The 17,908-nt window shown below is 36.7% G+C and overlaps 1 protein-coding gene across 1 annotated transcript in view; it reads left to right on the top strand.

Annotated features, from left to right (window-relative positions):
- The first annotated feature begins 329 nt into the window (after positions 1 to 329).
- Positions 330 to 17,908, top strand: part of LOC133517929 (uncharacterized) — a 28,897-nt gene continuing 11,318 nt past the window's right edge. Inside the window, exons 1-4 of the mRNA XM_061851413.1 lie at positions 330 to 3,173; positions 6,591 to 6,741; positions 12,118 to 12,346; positions 15,197 to 15,293. Coding sequence (XP_061707397.1) covers positions 1,875 to 3,173; positions 6,591 to 6,741; positions 12,118 to 12,346; positions 15,197 to 15,293 — 1,776 coding nt within the window. The 5' untranslated portion in view covers positions 330 to 1,874. The remainder of the gene's footprint in view (positions 3,174 to 6,590; positions 6,742 to 12,117; positions 12,347 to 15,196; positions 15,294 to 17,908) is intronic.

Raw genomic sequence — 17,908 nt, 5'->3', positions numbered from 1 at the left:
CATAGCACACGCGTTTCATACGACGTTTTTCAACACACTTGCGAGGAATAAAGAAACTTTCATATTAATCAAATTTTATTGTTAAATCGGTTAGTAAAAATCTTACATCTGTCATACTGCCTGCCGCCCCTCACCCCGCCCCGGCAGCGGGCGGGGCGCCGGCTCCCGCCAGTCCACGTTGTAAAATCTACTCGACCAATTTAAGAAGGCTCCGTTTCCATACATATTATTAGCAACTAGTTATCTTCTTAACTCAGTCGGATAATATAATGAAAAAGTGCGAGTGTTATAATATACTGAAAAAGCACGCGTGTTTAATATCTAGGATTATCAGCCAAAATTCAGTGGAAAAAAAACGCCGTTTTGAAGAAATATTTGACTGACTATTACTTAAATTAATAACAAGCTGAAGAGTTCTAGAAGCTGTAACAAAATATTAGTGTAGTAAACCAATATTCTAAGTTCATTTATTTCCACGTAGACTTTGAAATCAGTAAACTTATGGAGATACAATAATAAGTATCATTAGTCTTCGATGTTTATGAGCATTATAACAGTGTTTACCCAACGATACCCTAATAATTTATAATTTTAAGATTACGCTAGAATACCGATTTTTAGTCTGACACTGCCAATTCGTTTTTGGTCTGACTTTCTTTAAATCAAGTCATGAAATAACATTAGCGAGTAATAACATTAGTAGTAAAATACTAGCGAGTCCTTTGTCAAAAGTTTTATTTATGATACAAATCGGATTTTTTAACAAATTAAATTTTGAAAATACAAACCTACAGAGATCATCAGAGCACAAAATTTGACTCGAACATACAAACATTGCAAGTTAAATAAAAGCTTGTAAAAGAGTAACGTTAGGTATGTAAACGACACTTCACAGTCATGTTCCTGCATTCACAGCGAATTTTCCACAGGTTACTTACAAAAGTCTTATTAGTTGATAACTTCGTTACTACAGACTTTACGGTTGTCAATAAGCATATATAAGTACCTACACAGTCAGGATTTAGGCTGAATAATTCAAGCGGCTTTCGTGAAGCCTTCAGACATATCAGATTTCCCAGTTCGGCGGGCCGTGGAACATCCGGAAAACCGACCGGATACACAAGACTTTTACCAAACTGATAGGCGCTTTTACCAGGTACATATTAAGGAAAAGACGCGATTCTTTTGGAATCTTGTTAAATGAATTAGGGGCGTTTAGCGTAGGTAAATTCCTACGCAATCCAAAAAGGAGCTAGGTGTTTAAGTTAGCAATTAGAATTTACGTGAAATCTAAATGAACGAAAAATACGTTTTATTTAAAGACCATATAGGCATAAAATGAATAACCAATGTAAAACCCCCAATAAATTGTTTCGTTAACTGCTATTAACCCGGCGCAATACATAGATAATTAGTTAGATAAGTAGTATCCTGCATTAGTATCATCCCACAACTTGTAAGATTCGTAAAATCACATATGTAAGTAGATAAGTTGGTTATGGTTTATTTTACTGACTAACCGGTTAATATCGGAAAAGATTAAAAATAGGTGCACGGGTTATCTTTCGCGAATAAAGTTGTACATTTAGCTCCAAAATATGAACATTAGATTTTTTATATACTTACAACTTTCTCAAATTTTCGTAAACATTTTGGGAAAGGGTCACTTCACTTCAAGCGTGTTCTTTAGTGATTTTCTGATACTTGCTTTTTGGCCGATTACCTTCCTTTGCACATTTATCAAATACTCGAGGCGCTTCAAATGAGCACATTGAAGACATGCGCGTCCTAATAAATAGTAGCCGTTAACATATTGATTATTTTTCTTTTCACAGGTACAGACTCCACAAAAGCGAAAAGTTGAAGACTGAAGCATGCTTCAAGTAGACGGATTCAAGAGACCGTCGCCTTCGCCATCGCGGAGTTCGGTGAGAAGCGACAGTCGAGTATTCCGGCCACCGCGCGTCATCCACGTTAACCGAGACGCCTCCACCATGGTAGATGACGACGCAGGTGGCACGGGCGGCGCGCCCTGTTTGCCTAGTGGGGCCGGACTGGTCTCCGACTGGGAAAATGTCGAACAGAACCCAGCCAATTTTCGATCACGCACCTTCAGCGATGGCTTCATCAGAAACACGAGTCTTGAGCTGTTACTAGGTGTCGACTGCGAAGCGTGTCTCGCCCTCGCAGCACAACGACAGTGTTTCAATAAACACATATCAGATCATGACTTTGACTTAGTTTGCAACTGTAGCATACAACAGAACAATTACTTAAACTGCCATCGCGACATCGTGGATCATCGAGGTCATACGCTTAACATCTATGATTTAGAAAGAATAAAACGCGGAGCCAACCGAAATCATTTAAACGTAGCCTCTCATCGAAGCTTAGACAGAAAATATACAAAGAATAAGCATATTGGAGTTTCTAACTATTTTTCTAAACAATTGATTTCGTATGATCCTACCAATACACTTGTGCAAAAAATAAAGAGAAAACTATCTAATTTAAAAAAGATTGGTGGTGAAGCGATTTCAAAGAAAAACCAAAATGCGGTCCAACTGGCCGAGATAACATCTGGCTCGGCGAGCTCTCTCAAGAAACTATCAATGTTGTCTGTAGTCGACAAGTCGCAGAGGAGGGTCAACAGCCAAAGCTCCATTTTTACTTCGTCGGAATTTCAATCAAAAGACGATTTGAAAAACAATGCTTCTACTTATGCAAATTTTTCAGGGAATGTCGACCAATGTTTTGATAGACTCAGGGAGTGCAATGTAAGTGCAGATAACAGCAGACGGCCACCCCGCAAAATGATTAAAATGCGAAGTTTCGACAATAATGATGAAATGCTAACCAGACACTCTCCTGCGCCTGAAAGGATGAAATTTTCCACTCTAGATAACCGCAGCCGATGTCGAAGTATAAGAAGGCAAATGTCATATAACGATTTTCCAAGTGAACGGTTCAGGGATAGAGGGTCAGACCTATGGACGCGTGATGAAAGCTTGGAGGGGTCAAAAAGTACTCACAACGATTTAGTAGATGACGAGGCACAAAGTTTTGTGGAAGCTGACAGGATAGCGATGGGCGGGCTGCGAGGCGCGCGCTCTCACTGCACGTGCGAGTCGGGCGGCAATAACCGGATACCTTCCATATTCTACGATACCCATGTAAGTTTAACCCGCTCACCCTCTTTTACTTAACATAAAACTGGTATTATATTTTATCCGCGCAACCAATTCCAATATTGTATAGGTATGCTTTGCTTAATTTCCATAATATTATTTATCGTGCAAACTTTACCTGCGTACAGAACTTTTTATGAAAAATTGTGGGAATATACAGGCCAATTCCAACAATATAATTTGATACTGATCTTACATGGATCTGACAACATTCCTATATGAGTTGATTGCAATTTCCTTTAGAAGACCTGCTGAATTGCGCATTATGTCAACCTTCAACCAACAACGTCACTTTTTACATTGACAGATCAGTATCATATTGGAGTGCGATTTAATAACTAAAACTCGAAGTGTCCCGATTAAGAAAAAGTGCTATTGTTATTGTAGGTAACCAATTTTACGCTTTCGCAATCCACGAAACTATTAAGTATAATAAACGTAACCGGTAAAATGAAGTCCAATAGAAATTGCAAATAATGTAAACTACCTACTATGACAGATTTTTTAGCATTTGACATACTTATAACTTTATAACCTAAAGCTTTTACGATGTTTGTTTTCATTGAAATATTAATTATTAACATTTATTTTAACTAGTAATTGATACATATAAAATGTTCAAAAAATAAACTGTTGATAAAATTATCATTGTCCACTAAAAGTACGTGATTACGAAGAAATAAAGCTAAATTGGTTAGTTTACAATATTTGCAATTTCTATTGGATTTCACTTTACATACTATATTTTTGAAACTCTTAATTTTGGGGATTACGATATTTTTTTAACTTTGCTGTCTTAAAATAACTAAAACACGCGTGATTCAAACGTTTCAAAATACGCATCGATGTATTACAATTCAATTCTGTATAGTTTAACAAGCTTATTTCTACTCGTGTTAATTCTACGTCACGAGTTGATTGCGCGCCTAATTTAGACTATAATCATTTTCACAAATCACACATTATTAAATGCCCAGAGCGTACATCACTAGTGATAGAATATGGCACTAATGATAATTATGAAACGATTTGCTGATTATGATCCATTAATGTATGAAATGAATCGGAAATTAATCGGCATGGAATACACGATAAATTTATGAGAGGCATGTAATGCTAGACGTACAAATGGCTTTTGTACATAACATTAAGAGAAAAGGGGACGGCCGCTTCTCCATACAAACGTAGTCCCCATTTTCCTCTCTAGATATTGATATAATGATAATATTTTGACATAATTTGATGTATATTAACCATCGCCTATACGCCTACGTTCGATTTTTTTATTATTGTAATAATTTGGGGTGAAAAACATACAATTTTTTAAATGCTCCTAACTCTTCTAATAATCAAAAATTCGAAAAAAAATCAAGCTAGCTGTGGTTAATATACAACAAACTGTGACAAAATATTTTGAATCATGTTAATATCCAGAGAGGAAAATGAGGACTACGTTTGTATTAAAAGGCGATTTCGCGCGTTCGTCTTTTTTAATTTATTATTTTGAATGAAGTATTTAACATTGCGCGAGTAACTTTAAACAACCAGATACCTATATAGAAATAATACAAATCATTTGTTCAACGCAACTTTTTAGGGTTCCGTAGTCAACTAGGAACCCTTATAGTTTCGCCATGTCCGTCTGTCTGTCTGTCTGTCCGAGGCTTTGCTCCGTGGTCGTTAATGCTAGAAAGCTGAAATTTGGCATGGATATATAAATCAATAAAGCCGACAAAGTCGTACAACAAAATCTAAAAATTTAATTTTTTTAGGGTACCTCCCCTACACGTAAACTGGGGGTGAATTTTTTTTTCGCTTCAACCCTAGAGTGTGGGGTATCGTTGGAAAGGTCTTTCAAAACTAATAGGGGTTTTTAAGAAACATTTTTTGATAAAGTGAATATATTCGGAGATAATCGCTCCGAAAGAAAAAAAAAATGTGTCCCCCCCCTCTAACTTTTGAACCATAGGTCCAAAAAATATGAAAAAAATCGTGGAAGTAGAGCTTAAGAAAGACATTAAATGAAAACTATAGCGGACATGATCAGTTTATCTGTTTTTGAGTTATCGCAAAAAGTTTTCCCTTCATAGTAAAAAGACTTACTTTAATTAAGTAGGTACTGATTATGCAAATTTACCTATTTGTTTAACTCGGGTTAAATGTACCGTTTCATCCCTTGGTTAACAATTTACTATACTTTAAGATCCAGTTTAGCTTATTGTGACGGAAGAGTAACTACGGAACCCTACACTGAGCGTGGCCCGACATGCTCTTGGCCGGTTTTATTCTAATTAGTTGTGCTTGCACACGACATAATACGGTCAAATACGGCGTTCTCTGAACAAAGGATTTCCCATAGCAGAAGGGTTTTCAGCGTCGGCGACGTCTGCGGTTAATAATTATTTGGTAATTTCTAAGCCAGATTTGATATAATTTTCAACTAAATCAAAAATATAGACGTAGATTTCGTTTAAATCAGTTCAAAGATTAATTAATCCCCACACAAACTTCCACCTCCTCCTCCTCCTTCCAATCGGCCAAGTGCGAGTCGGACTCGCGCACGAAGGATTCCGTATCATATAAATATTTATTTTATTCTGTTTTTAGTATTCGTTGTTATAGCAGAAACAGAAATACATAATCTGTAGAAATTTCAACTGGCTAACTTTCACGGTTCATGAGATACAGCCTGGTGACAGACGGACGGACGGACCGACGGACAGACGGACGGACAGCGGAGTCTCAGTAATAGGGTTTCGTTTGACCCTTTGGGTACGGAATCCTAAAACGGTATTTATTTTTTATGATTTACTTCGGAATGGTGTCAATATGATACCATATATTAATTCGGCATCCCCGATTTATGCGAAAAATACGAGATACCAAACTTACAAAGATACGAGCTTAAATAAAGTTGAGAGCAAGAAAACAAGAAAAGTGAATATTTGAAAAATATTGTTATTTACCGTGTGGTAGAGCGGGTCTAATCGTTCAGACGCATATGACCTGATTTTGTTCATTTGTTATAAAAACTTATACACAATTTGTATGAGAATTATTTGTGCTAGGCTGCGATCGGAGAGCATACAAATATATGTTTTTCATTATTTTATCAAATCAATAACTCTTTAATTTTACGATAGTCTTTCTCGTTATCGGTAGGTAGTCAGATTGTTATATCAGATATCAGAGTGACTAACTAATACCATTTGTAAGGTTGAACTTCATATTTAACACTTATTTTTTAATTGAACTCGATTAAAGTTTCCTGTGCCTTTTTTAAGTAAGAATATTAATCAATACATATTTCGATTTGTATTAATTGGAAATTTCGTTTAATTTCATTCCAAATGTTCACATTGTTACAATACCGGCCTTTTAAATTCCTATGCATCTGTTCAGGGCAAGAAGCGAGCAGCGCCAGCTCCTGACGTAACTGAACGTGGCACCGTGCGGCCCGCGGCGTGCAGCGCCTGCAAGTCCCCGCAGTGGCTGTCCACCGGCACCACTTCAACTGCCAGCCACAGCTCTACTACCACAGGCAACTCGTCCAGTGAGTGAGGCTTCAGTGGCTAGCTACCGTGTCTGCGTCTAGAGAACCTCCAACTCCTCGCTTTGAACGATACGAGGGTATGGTAACGATCTCCTTGCTCTTACCCACACTGAGAGGGTAGTGAGTGCCGGATAAGTAATCACCGTAAGCAATTTCTCAGGGCATGTCATGGGGGGACCAAAATGTCAAGAATCGATTTATTCTCACACTGGGGACCCAGTGGCAGGATCATTGACTACACAATCTACATCACTACTGCTAACTGCAGTAGTACGTATCTATAAATTAGGCCCTTTGCACTCCTTACCTAGGACAGTCGAATGGCTTGAGGTGTAACAAGACACGGAATCGCGTACGTTTTTGCTAAAAATAGGAGTTACCTATTTTATAATGGAGGACTGAATTCAAGCTGTACTTAATACGCGAGGCAAAAAGTCACGCATTGTCTAGATAAAGATAAAAAGCATTAACTCAGCTAAGCCCATTAAGGCTAAAGTGCTCAATTGTTCTCGTGTAAGATCGTAGAAACGTAAAAAGATACCTACCTACTCACAACACACTAAAACTTCACATGTATCCCAAATGTCGTAGCGTAATTCCATTTGAAAATTACACAAATAGATAAATAGACCTTTTGGAATTAGATACTGCCTACTACAGCTGACCGTTACACGAGCAAGCACAATGACACATGCAATTCAGTACTTTAACTTCGTATTATACACCGTTTTCTGAAAATGTCCATAAACATCATAAACTTTCATAGGTAATTGGAGTACCTTCTTCCAAAGAGATTGAAATTGACAGTGTTATTGGTGGCATAATATAGATAAGTGTGGTAAACAATATTTATTTATCGTTGTCTAAGTACCCATAACACAAGCCTTCTTGAGCTGTTGGACTTAGTCAATTTGTGTAAAAAATGACCCTATAATATGAATGCTTCGTGAAGACAACTTTCGGAGAAGTCAAGTTACTGTCAATAATATGTGATTGTGGTTTTGGCACAGCTCGGGCCGCCCTCCAGCAAACAGTCACGGTGAGCAATTTTCTAACGGGACGTGTATAGCACTTCAGCCGCCGCTCATGCGAACGTCTTTTAATCAATAGACCTCCCGCTTGTTTTTGCCCTTCCTCTGGGCTCTGACGATTGCCATCGTTATGTAATAGTTGTACGTAGCATGTAAACACTTTTGTAGGTCATAAAGAAAAAGTTATATCATTTCATTAATGGATGGGTATTAATGAGCTAATGACGTCTGACTAGTACTGGCCACTGGGCCGGTTTTGGCCATTTTCAACTTTAAATTGAGTTTACTAAGTTATAGACAAGTTTACAAGTCGATTGTTTATAGTTGATACAAGAGGAAACTATAGCAACACTTCGCGTGTTAGTTGATATTCAGTTGTTTCTTTTTTGTTAATTATAATGATTAGGTTGGAAGGTGAGTAATCCGTCATCATTTTTTAATCCCTTCTATATTTCTTTGAGTTTATTGTTAAAAAGTATTGTCTAAGGTTATGTTAGGCTATTTTCTTGGCGTGCATATTATTAATTTCGTTATGCGTGGTAGTACTATTATATACTCTGCGATTATGCACTAGTCCCGAGATGAGATAATAATGGCGAAATAAATACTATTTAAAGTTTTTGAATATCCAAATCCTTTGGTGTGGACGTATGGATTTCGATCAGGCATACATTAATAAAAATTGCGCACCAAAAACGCACTGGTTTGCAATAAACAGCCACAAAGTAGTACCTTTTGAGCAACCGTATAAAAAAAATATAAAATACACTTTTGAAGAGTGAGCGTGATGCTCACTTCCAAGCGTAAAAGTATGACTGATAATAAGGCCAATTGTCAACTATCGTCTACCTAAACGTCAACATAAACGTGTTTAAGGAGGACAAAAAAGTCACCCCAAAATTTAGAAACCACTGCTCCTGTATCAGCTCAAAATGGTGCAAAACTGCGTACAATAGTTTTGCAGGGTGATGTAGGTAATTTGTCCGGTGTCCCAGCGGCCTATCACTCAATTATTGACCTAGTTCATTTTGTTACAAGGCTTCGGTGATCTTATATTTTACGTACCCTCAGTTATGAAACGACATAATCGAGACAAGCACCTGCCAACTCGCACCTCAAAGCCACTTTATTACTCGACAAAGCCCTACAGAGTTCATGCGTTATGAAATACTTTTTATTCCCGTGATACCACAGACATATTTATTCTCCTGGGTTTGTTTTATTTTGAATTTTGAACCTTTTTAATTAAATAATAGTTCGAAATTTAATTTTAAATGTGCACAATTTAATGTACAATAGTGTCACCTAACTGCATCTTTGCATGCCATGAAGCATTATTGGGTTATTCCCACTAGTTAGGTACCACCAAGTTGTTACCAGAGGTAACTACTGGGATTTTTTCCCACATTTTACCAGTGGTAAGTGGTAACTACAGGGAAAAAAAACCCCGGTAGTTACCACTGGTAAAAAGTTAGGATTTTTTTCCCAATAGTTACCACCAATGTTTTGTTATAGTCCAAAACTAATAAAAACATTATAGGTAGTATAGTAGGTATAAATAGTAATTTTAATTAAGTTTAATAAATAATCATATGTCGATTAGGGTTCCTGTAAACTGCCTTAAAGTGATCAAAAATAGTCGGTTTTCGACTGAATTGTTTTTTTTTAATACAACGTCGGTGGCAAACAAGCATACGGCCCGCCTGATTGTAAGCAGTGTCCGTAGCCTATGTACGCCTGCAACTCCAGAGCAGTTACATGCGCGTTGCCGACCCTAAACCCGCCCTCCCTCGTTAAGCTCTGGCAACCTTTACTCACCAGCAGGAACACAACACTATGAGTAGGGTCTAGTGTTATTTGGCTGCGGTTTTCTGTAAGGTGGAGGTACTTCCCCAGTTGGGCTCTGCTCTAGATCTGGAATGACATCCACTGGCTGTGCCCTACCACACAAAGCGAGATGGCATTCACAATGCCCATACCTCTCTTTTGGACGTAGTTTAAGGACGTACCCGGGTCCGGGTGTTTGGTCGTACGTATTATTAATTCAATTTTATAATTTTTTTACTTAATCATTTTTATTTTAAAGCATTTTACTGAAACACGATTCGACTTATAATTATTAATAAAAGTACTCTATATTATATAATACTAATTTATACTTACTGTTTTTATTGGTACTGAACTCTAACAAAATTTTAGAAGTAACTACCGGGAAAAGGTGGGAAAAAAAATCCAGTAGGTACCACTGGTGAGAATACCCCATTATTGACCAAGTCAAATTTAAATTTGCCCTCTTCTATGCTCGATTGAAAATGGTTTTTAAAATTGCCATCGAAATTGCTTCTTATCGCTAGAGATTGCATAATAGTGAGGTGGTGGTGGTTCAGTTCAGAAGGCGTCGATATCTTCTGCCAGTTACTCAATAGTTAAATACCCTAAAAACGTCATATACTGTATGACGTGTCTTAACTCAAAAACTAACTTACTTGGTTTTCACAAAAATTGCCAGAATATAATAAGACTTCTGTTCAGGAATACTTCTGTGCGCGATACACAACCCCAGCCATTCCACAATAAACAAGTGAACGGTATAAAATGGCTGCTACGAAATAAAATGCTGAAACGATATAAAATGCTTTTTGCACCATACTTTTTATTGCAAAAATTGGATCTCTAAATTTCGATTGGCACAAAGAGTTGCGGGCTAACGTTAGAAACTCGATTACGTTACTGGTATTTGATTTCCAGAATTTTCGCATCATTGTTACACTGGTTATTGAGTGCCCGTATTATGTAAATCATCAGGTGTTGCTTTACGCTTTCAGCAGTCATCAATAGATGCTATATATGTGATTATTGGTTATGATGATGAATTAAATAACTTTTATCGTTCTCGCCTTGTTCCACATCAGTTGGGGTCGGCTCTCTTTTTATTTCTTGTAGAACATTATGTTCTAGGTCGTCTGCGGCTACCTTTAGATATTGGTTGTGATGTTCAAGTTCGTCCGAGTCTGCTTCGTCCTCTTGTTCCGGTTTCAATATCGAACACTGTTCTTGTACGTAATATTGCGAGCGGGCGTCTCATTGCAAAAGCAACGAAAACCTATTGATGTAATAATATATTAATGTAATAAGCTACTAATATCCTTTCTTTTTGGTGATGCTATTAGCTTTCGAGCTAGATCAAATGCAGCCCTAATATAGCTATTAAAAACAATTATGTTTATTTCGCCGAGTTGACAGTAAGAAAAACAAAATGCAGTATAATCAGCGTCAGGCTCTTACGCATTCAGCAAGCATCGAAGGCACAGTCGGGAATGAAGCCACTAAAAGGATACATGTGCAATGTAGTGTGCGGTTATACGGCGGGGAACAAGCCGCTAATTCTCCGTACAATTTCCACACACGTCCGCCTCGCCATCGCATCGCACGCCGCTCGGTGCTTGCGTTTGACAGCAAGATTATCGGAGGCTTCCCCACGACCGATTACTATGACCCCAATCGCGTTTTATTTTGTACTTAAGTCAGTTGTTAAGATAAACGTCGATCACAATTGAGCTTTTATCAGAGATTGGAACAAGGGCAATATTGATTTTGGCGTTCTGTGCTCCGATTGTAGGTTGTTACGAGTATGTTCATGCAAAGATCATTACTACACTACAGCTTATAAAACAAGTTTGTATGTATGTTTGTTCGCGATAAAGTCAAAAACTACTGAATGATTTTTCAGTAACCAGTGTGATGCCGAGACAGGTCGCTAGTAACATTATAAAAGGGAGAATGTTATGGCACAAACGCTTTTATGCACCTAAATAAGTTTTTATTATTATATTAATTTGTGATACGGTGTGTGGGTACTCTCACGTTTTTTAAATTGGTTTAAACAATGTTTACGTGCCTAAGTAAGTACTAGATACGATAATTTGTAGCATGACATTTGTATGGTCAAAGTACCCGTATAAATGTCGACTAAATATTTTTTTTCACCACACCAACTGGTAAAGGTCCTCGTTATTGTTCAAAACTAATGAGATAGCTACATTTTATCCAAATGTGGAGCAAAGTAACGAGATGCATATTTTAAGTTGTTTCCTTGTTAGCTGATAGAATTGACTTTTAAATGATGATTTTTGAATGGTACATTCCACTTCCCTCCATTTCGCTGTTTTTAGGGTTTAACATGAGATTTTATCACTAACAATACATACAAAGGAACAATAGTATATTTTTTTCTCAGTTTAATACTGTTCGTTCAATGTAAAAATAAATAAATGCTCATTTGAAAATTGACCCATATACCTAACCTAACAGATATTTCTCTTTACAACATACGCTTACTACACAGGGTTTTCCGTTTGGCACCGGCGCTGGTGTTGCGTAGCGATCCTAGTGCTAGTGGCCGGCACGGCGTGCGTGGCAGGCCCGCTAGCGCTCCGCGCGCCGCCGGGCGCGCCCTTGCACGAGCGTCTCCGGTTGGCGGAGCGCCTTCTCCATGAGTCCCCTCTCATCGACGGACACAACGACCTACCCTGGAATATAAGGAAGTTTCTACACAACAGAATTAAAGATTTCAGGTTAGTAGGTATATTTAGCTAACGATCGTAAAGTGGCATTATTCGAAGTGCACTGATGTATTCAGATTATATTTGTATCATAATATGCACGTATAAATGTCAACCACCGGTTCTGTAATCTATACCACCGTTCCGAGAACATACCGATGCAAGATTGGATAATTCCGTTTCCATGGTGTAAATGCCAGTGTAATAACTTGAACCACGATTAGGATGTACTACGTGTTTACTAACGTGTTCCCGTGATCGTTTAGTCTGCTTTACATCAATACTTTTGTTAGTTTTATTAGTAAGTAGTAGTGGTCCTACTTGTAGCCCGTAAAATGCGGCGATGCGTGAACAATAGATTTCCTTTGGCAGGATTGATCCTTAGGATCCAAAGATGGATTTAAGAAGTGGAACCACCAAGATTTTTGATGTAAATTTTTTGGCTCTCAACTTTATCTTGAATAATATATCATTTAAGCTACTAGACCAAGTTTGGTATCGTTTTCTTGTACATCGGGGATGCCTAATTAATCTATGTATCATATTGAAACCATTCCGAATTAAAAACATAAATATTTAAAAAAACTTTAACTTTTTTTATTTACCGCTGAAACAATTTAGTTAAAATTTATTTTTGAGTCCCGACAAAGAACATAGTATAATTTTCATCTCAAAAATCATCCCTTAAGGGTGTGAAAAGGAAGGTGTAGATATTTGTATGGATAGTTTTCATGCCAACAAAATTCACTTGTATGGGGAATCAGTAATAAAAGTAATAAAAGGGTTTGTATGGGGAATCAGTAATCGCTGAACCGATTTAGGTGAAATCTACGTCTACATCTTTGATTTAGTTGTAAATGATACCAAACTTGACTTAGAACCTAAACTTAAACAAGTATTAGCCTCAGACGTCGCCGATGCTGAAAAACCTTCTTTACATAGGTATTATAAGATATTTAGCGATGTGACAGATAGACGGACCTTTTTATTATTTTGGTGCGGAACCCTAAAAACCGTTAAGAGAAATAATTATATTTCTTAGAAATTAATAAAAAATATCCTACATTGTGATTATCTGAATTTATCCACCAGTTTTTGCTTGAAAATGCCTTTTAAAAATTAGCTGAGTATTATATTACTTTACCACAGCCACAGTTTGTTGAATTAGACGTTAAATTAGGCAAGCGCTTATCCGTTTGAAGGATTATTGCCCCAGTTACCAACCTTAATGGCAACACAGTAATCTATTAATCTTATACGAGCTAACCTCGATAGACAGAAATGAGAACTAAGGAAAACTGCAATTTACTATTTTTGTTCCCTCTTTTTCGTCTCTGTTATCTCTTTGGCTCGTCTTAACAAGAATACGTTATTAAGATCTTCTATCTCTACGAGATAAAATTATTTGCAGGCGCCGAGGAGTTTATTACCTGGGCTTAGTTATTTCTAAATTATTATTAGTACAAAGGGTTTTTAACTAATGCATTTGGAACTTTACTGAACATTGGAATAAATGCACTCTGTTTTGACTTATTTATTAATTATTGCAAAGCATTTCAAGATTAATAGATATGCCAGTAAAGTAAAGCGAGCGTTATAATGAACATTTGTGAGCTAGTGTAAAGGTAGTAGTTACGAACATGGATGTAACATACGAGTACATATACTTATAATATACTCAATTATTATTAATATTACACATAGGACGTATATATATGTAATTCAATTACACAGACGTGTTTAGAGTCAGACCAAGATAAGTTGGCAGCGATTTTGACAGCCCAGACAGTGTATCTGTTATTATAAATATTACACTCCATAAAAAACCCGTTTCTTTATCCTAGGTTAGTAACCACACAATTGCCCAGCTGGATGCCAAATCACAACTTACTAGGTCATCTGGAAGTGGGTTAGGTTTTTGATGTTAGGTCAGTAGCTCAGTCAGTCAGTAAGAAAAATCCCGATTTTTAAATGTTCCTTAATAACCGGTTGAACTATATTAATGTAAGGGTCTCAATAAATGAACCAAATTTCAAGTTTATGTTTAATAGATTTTGAGTTACGTAAGGGTCAAAAATGGCTCCAAATTGTTCATGTAATATAACGCACAGCCGCTGCGTCGCCAGTTCTCTTCTTTTGAACTTGGCTTGACACGATGCCGCGTGTCTAGATTTTTACATAAATAAATCGCGCATAGACCCGTTCATATATTAGACATACAAAACCCAAAAGTTTAAACTGTTAACTTTGATTTCATTTTGCACATATAACTCTTCACCTTAGTAGCTAGAACACAAATACAGCATAAAAAGTATTAATTACATTAATACTTACACTACAACGTACCTGCATTGAGTGATATTTTCACTCGGAATATGTGTGACAGACTGAGAGGACATTCTCTGAAGCTGACACGGACGCAGAGTAGTAGCAACCCAAGACGACACTTCCTGTCTAACCGCGTAGTGAAAGTGTGGAACATTTTGCCCGAATCCGTAATCAGTGCACCCTCAGTGAATTCTTTTAAAAATAGACTCGACAAACATTTTATAAATGGACAAAACACAAGTGCAGGACATTGATGTGCACATATCAGCCATAAGCTGCCTGTGCATTCATAAATAATAAATAAATAATAATAATAATATAATTTACGTCATATTAAAAAGTTCCTTATTGATAATTTTGCATTATACGATTTCGCTCACTGTTCGCATTCGCACAGCAAGGTATGTACGCATGTTCGAACAGCTGAGGTGAAAAGCCATTTTCGTTGGATACTCCGTACTATACGAGTACCCCACTGCCTGCCTTCGTATCTAGGCCAAATTGCTAGAGGCGTGATAAATAAATTTGTTTTAGGTTCGATGAAGATTTGCGAACGATATCACCGTGGGCCACCAGTTCATGGAGCCACACCGATTTGCCGCGATTAAAACAAGGGAGGGTGGCCGGACAGGTAAGTAGAATTTATTGTCATAGAGGTCCATTTTCGAATGAAAATATGACGTAAACCTACGTATCTTTGTGCGCTTGGCGTACCGATGATCGGATTACGTACATCAAAAAATATTTCTATCACATACAAAATGCTTATTTTAGTAATCCAGGCGAATACTAATACTATCTCCACTTTAATGAGAATAACATAATTTAATATTTATTTGTTTTGCGGGGGGTGCTAGTTTAACCCCTCGTGCTAATACCCGAGCAAGCGAAAGATTCCAAAAATGGAATCTTATATAGATTTATACTATGTATGTAATGTAAGTATATATTATCATTTTTATATGTGTATAACTATATGTTTTATTGTTTACATCTGGATTTGTGTTTCATATTTCATCTCGACATTTACAATTCTGCACTAACCACGAGTTTCTGTTTGACCCTATGGTAGACTGGTAGAGAATGCCTTAAGGCATTGAGTCCGCTATTTGTACATTTTTTATATGAATTATTTCACGCTAAAAATGCGTATACTTACAGAAAAGAGAAAATCGATTGTGGACAACTGATTTATACAAGCAAGCGTATACTTTTGATTACAAATCAAAATTGGGCCGAAAACCAAGCCCTTCAATCTAATGGACGATGAAATATGTTAAATTTGGATTAGAATACGCTATCCAGAGCAGAATATTATACAGTAAAAGATCAATAAGACACTTATCAGTGACTGAAAAATCTGAAGCAATTTGTGTTTGTGGTCTAAAATCAAATAATTTTTTTACTACATCTACTATGATAGCAGCTATCTATATAAAGGAATGTCTTAACAAACAAATCCTGCCCATGGTTAAAAAGCATAAGTTCCACCTATATTTTGGCCAAATTTCCCATCTTACCACTATGGATTCAAGGCTTTGCAGAGGTATGAAGATAATAAATATATTTTGTCAGCGAACTATATACCTACTAAACTGCCTATATCTCATGCCAATTAAACATTTGTTAAGTATATAAATTTATAGTCAAATGAGATACTTGTTGGAGCGTCGAATGGATATTAAATAAAACCAATCATTACCGAACACGTGTTGTATTCTCGGTATTCAAGTATAGACAGGTCAAGTAAATCTAAACATAACTTATTTATAGGCTATTATTGCTTATAATGCTATTTATACAACTACCTATACGTGCGTCGCATATTTAAGTTGCAGGCCGTTCTTGTTATATGTTAATTTAGGCATACAGTATGGTCGTTCTACGGATTTCAAAGAGCAGTTTCGTTGAGAGTTGAGACTGGTGCAGAGTGACAAAAACGTTTTGTTAAGATGCTGTCCGATCTTAGATATCGACGTTCAGACAGAAAGCCAGAAAATCAAATCAGATCAGGAACGAATCAAGTTTCTTTTATTGAATATGTTATATTAATTTTAAGTTAGGGTAGTATAGTAGATATTGTTTTTTTAAACGATACAGTCTTCATGGGAAACAACTCAAAATTTCCATCTAAATGCTTTGCCATTCTTGTACATAAAACGCAACTTCCTCATCCATTTTTGAAGTATCTACGGGACCTTTACGAGCTGTTATGGTGAAAAAAAATGACACGTCACAACTTTAATACTATTTATTTATTACTAAATATATAAGCATTACAGTTTATAAAAGCAAGTCGCTTACATACTAGAACTAGTCGTAGGTAAAAAAATAAAATACAATTTTCATAAGAACCCAAAAATAATATATATGTAAAATGTAATAAATAATGTCCTTCCTCCGGGATCTGGGTCGTCGCCTGCTAGAAAGGGGCCTTGACCCCCGCTCTGGGTTTTTCCTGATGCAAAGGCTATCCATCGCAATCCAACGCGGCAATGCAGCGAGCGTGATGGGCACCTTTGCATCGGGGACGGCCCGGTAGCCAATAGGTTGGTAGTTTTTTTTTATACATATTTAGTTTATATTTATATTTAAGTTCTGATTTATTTAGGTTTAGTTTTTAATTAGTTTTATGTTTAGATATATTTTAGTATACCTATATGTATCTTGTATGAATTATATGTACATAATATGTGCTCAATTAATAAATAATACTGAGTTTTTTTGTAAAATAAAATGTCAGAAAAGTACTCACACTCGGATAAGTCGACAAGCTACCAGTACCCCTAGTGTAAATTTTATCGACATCATAACGTGACGAACGCGTTTGCGTTAAGTCTCATTTTGTATAGGATTTTGAGTTTCCAAAACGTCCCGCTTGGCGCGCTCTCACTAAATCACATACAAAATGAGACTAAACGCAAACGCGTACGTCACGTTTCGAAATCGAATTTATTTACACTAGGGGTACTGTAAGCTCATTTCTGTCACAGTTTTTCAACCACTGCTACGCAATTGTTATTTCTTTCGTAGTGAACATTGGATGTACGCCTTCGTGTCACGTGATTGACGCTGTAATATATGACGGCATTTATCGTAACATTGCTATATCTCATTTTATTTTCCGCGCTAATATCCTATTTATTAAATAGCTCTAGGGGTTCTCAGACGGTTAATTTCACGAGGTACTTAAGAAAAATCCCATCATATTCCTACGTAAACAAAATATTTTTTTTTTGCATTTGT

This window comes from Cydia pomonella, chromosome 5 (genome assembly GCF_033807575.1).
Source record: "Cydia pomonella isolate Wapato2018A chromosome 5, ilCydPomo1, whole genome shotgun sequence".
Lineage (NCBI taxonomy): Eukaryota > Metazoa > Arthropoda > Insecta > Lepidoptera > Tortricidae > Cydia > Cydia pomonella.
The sequence above is the reverse complement of the archived record's forward strand: the minus strand, read 5'-3'. Positions and strand labels throughout refer to the sequence as shown.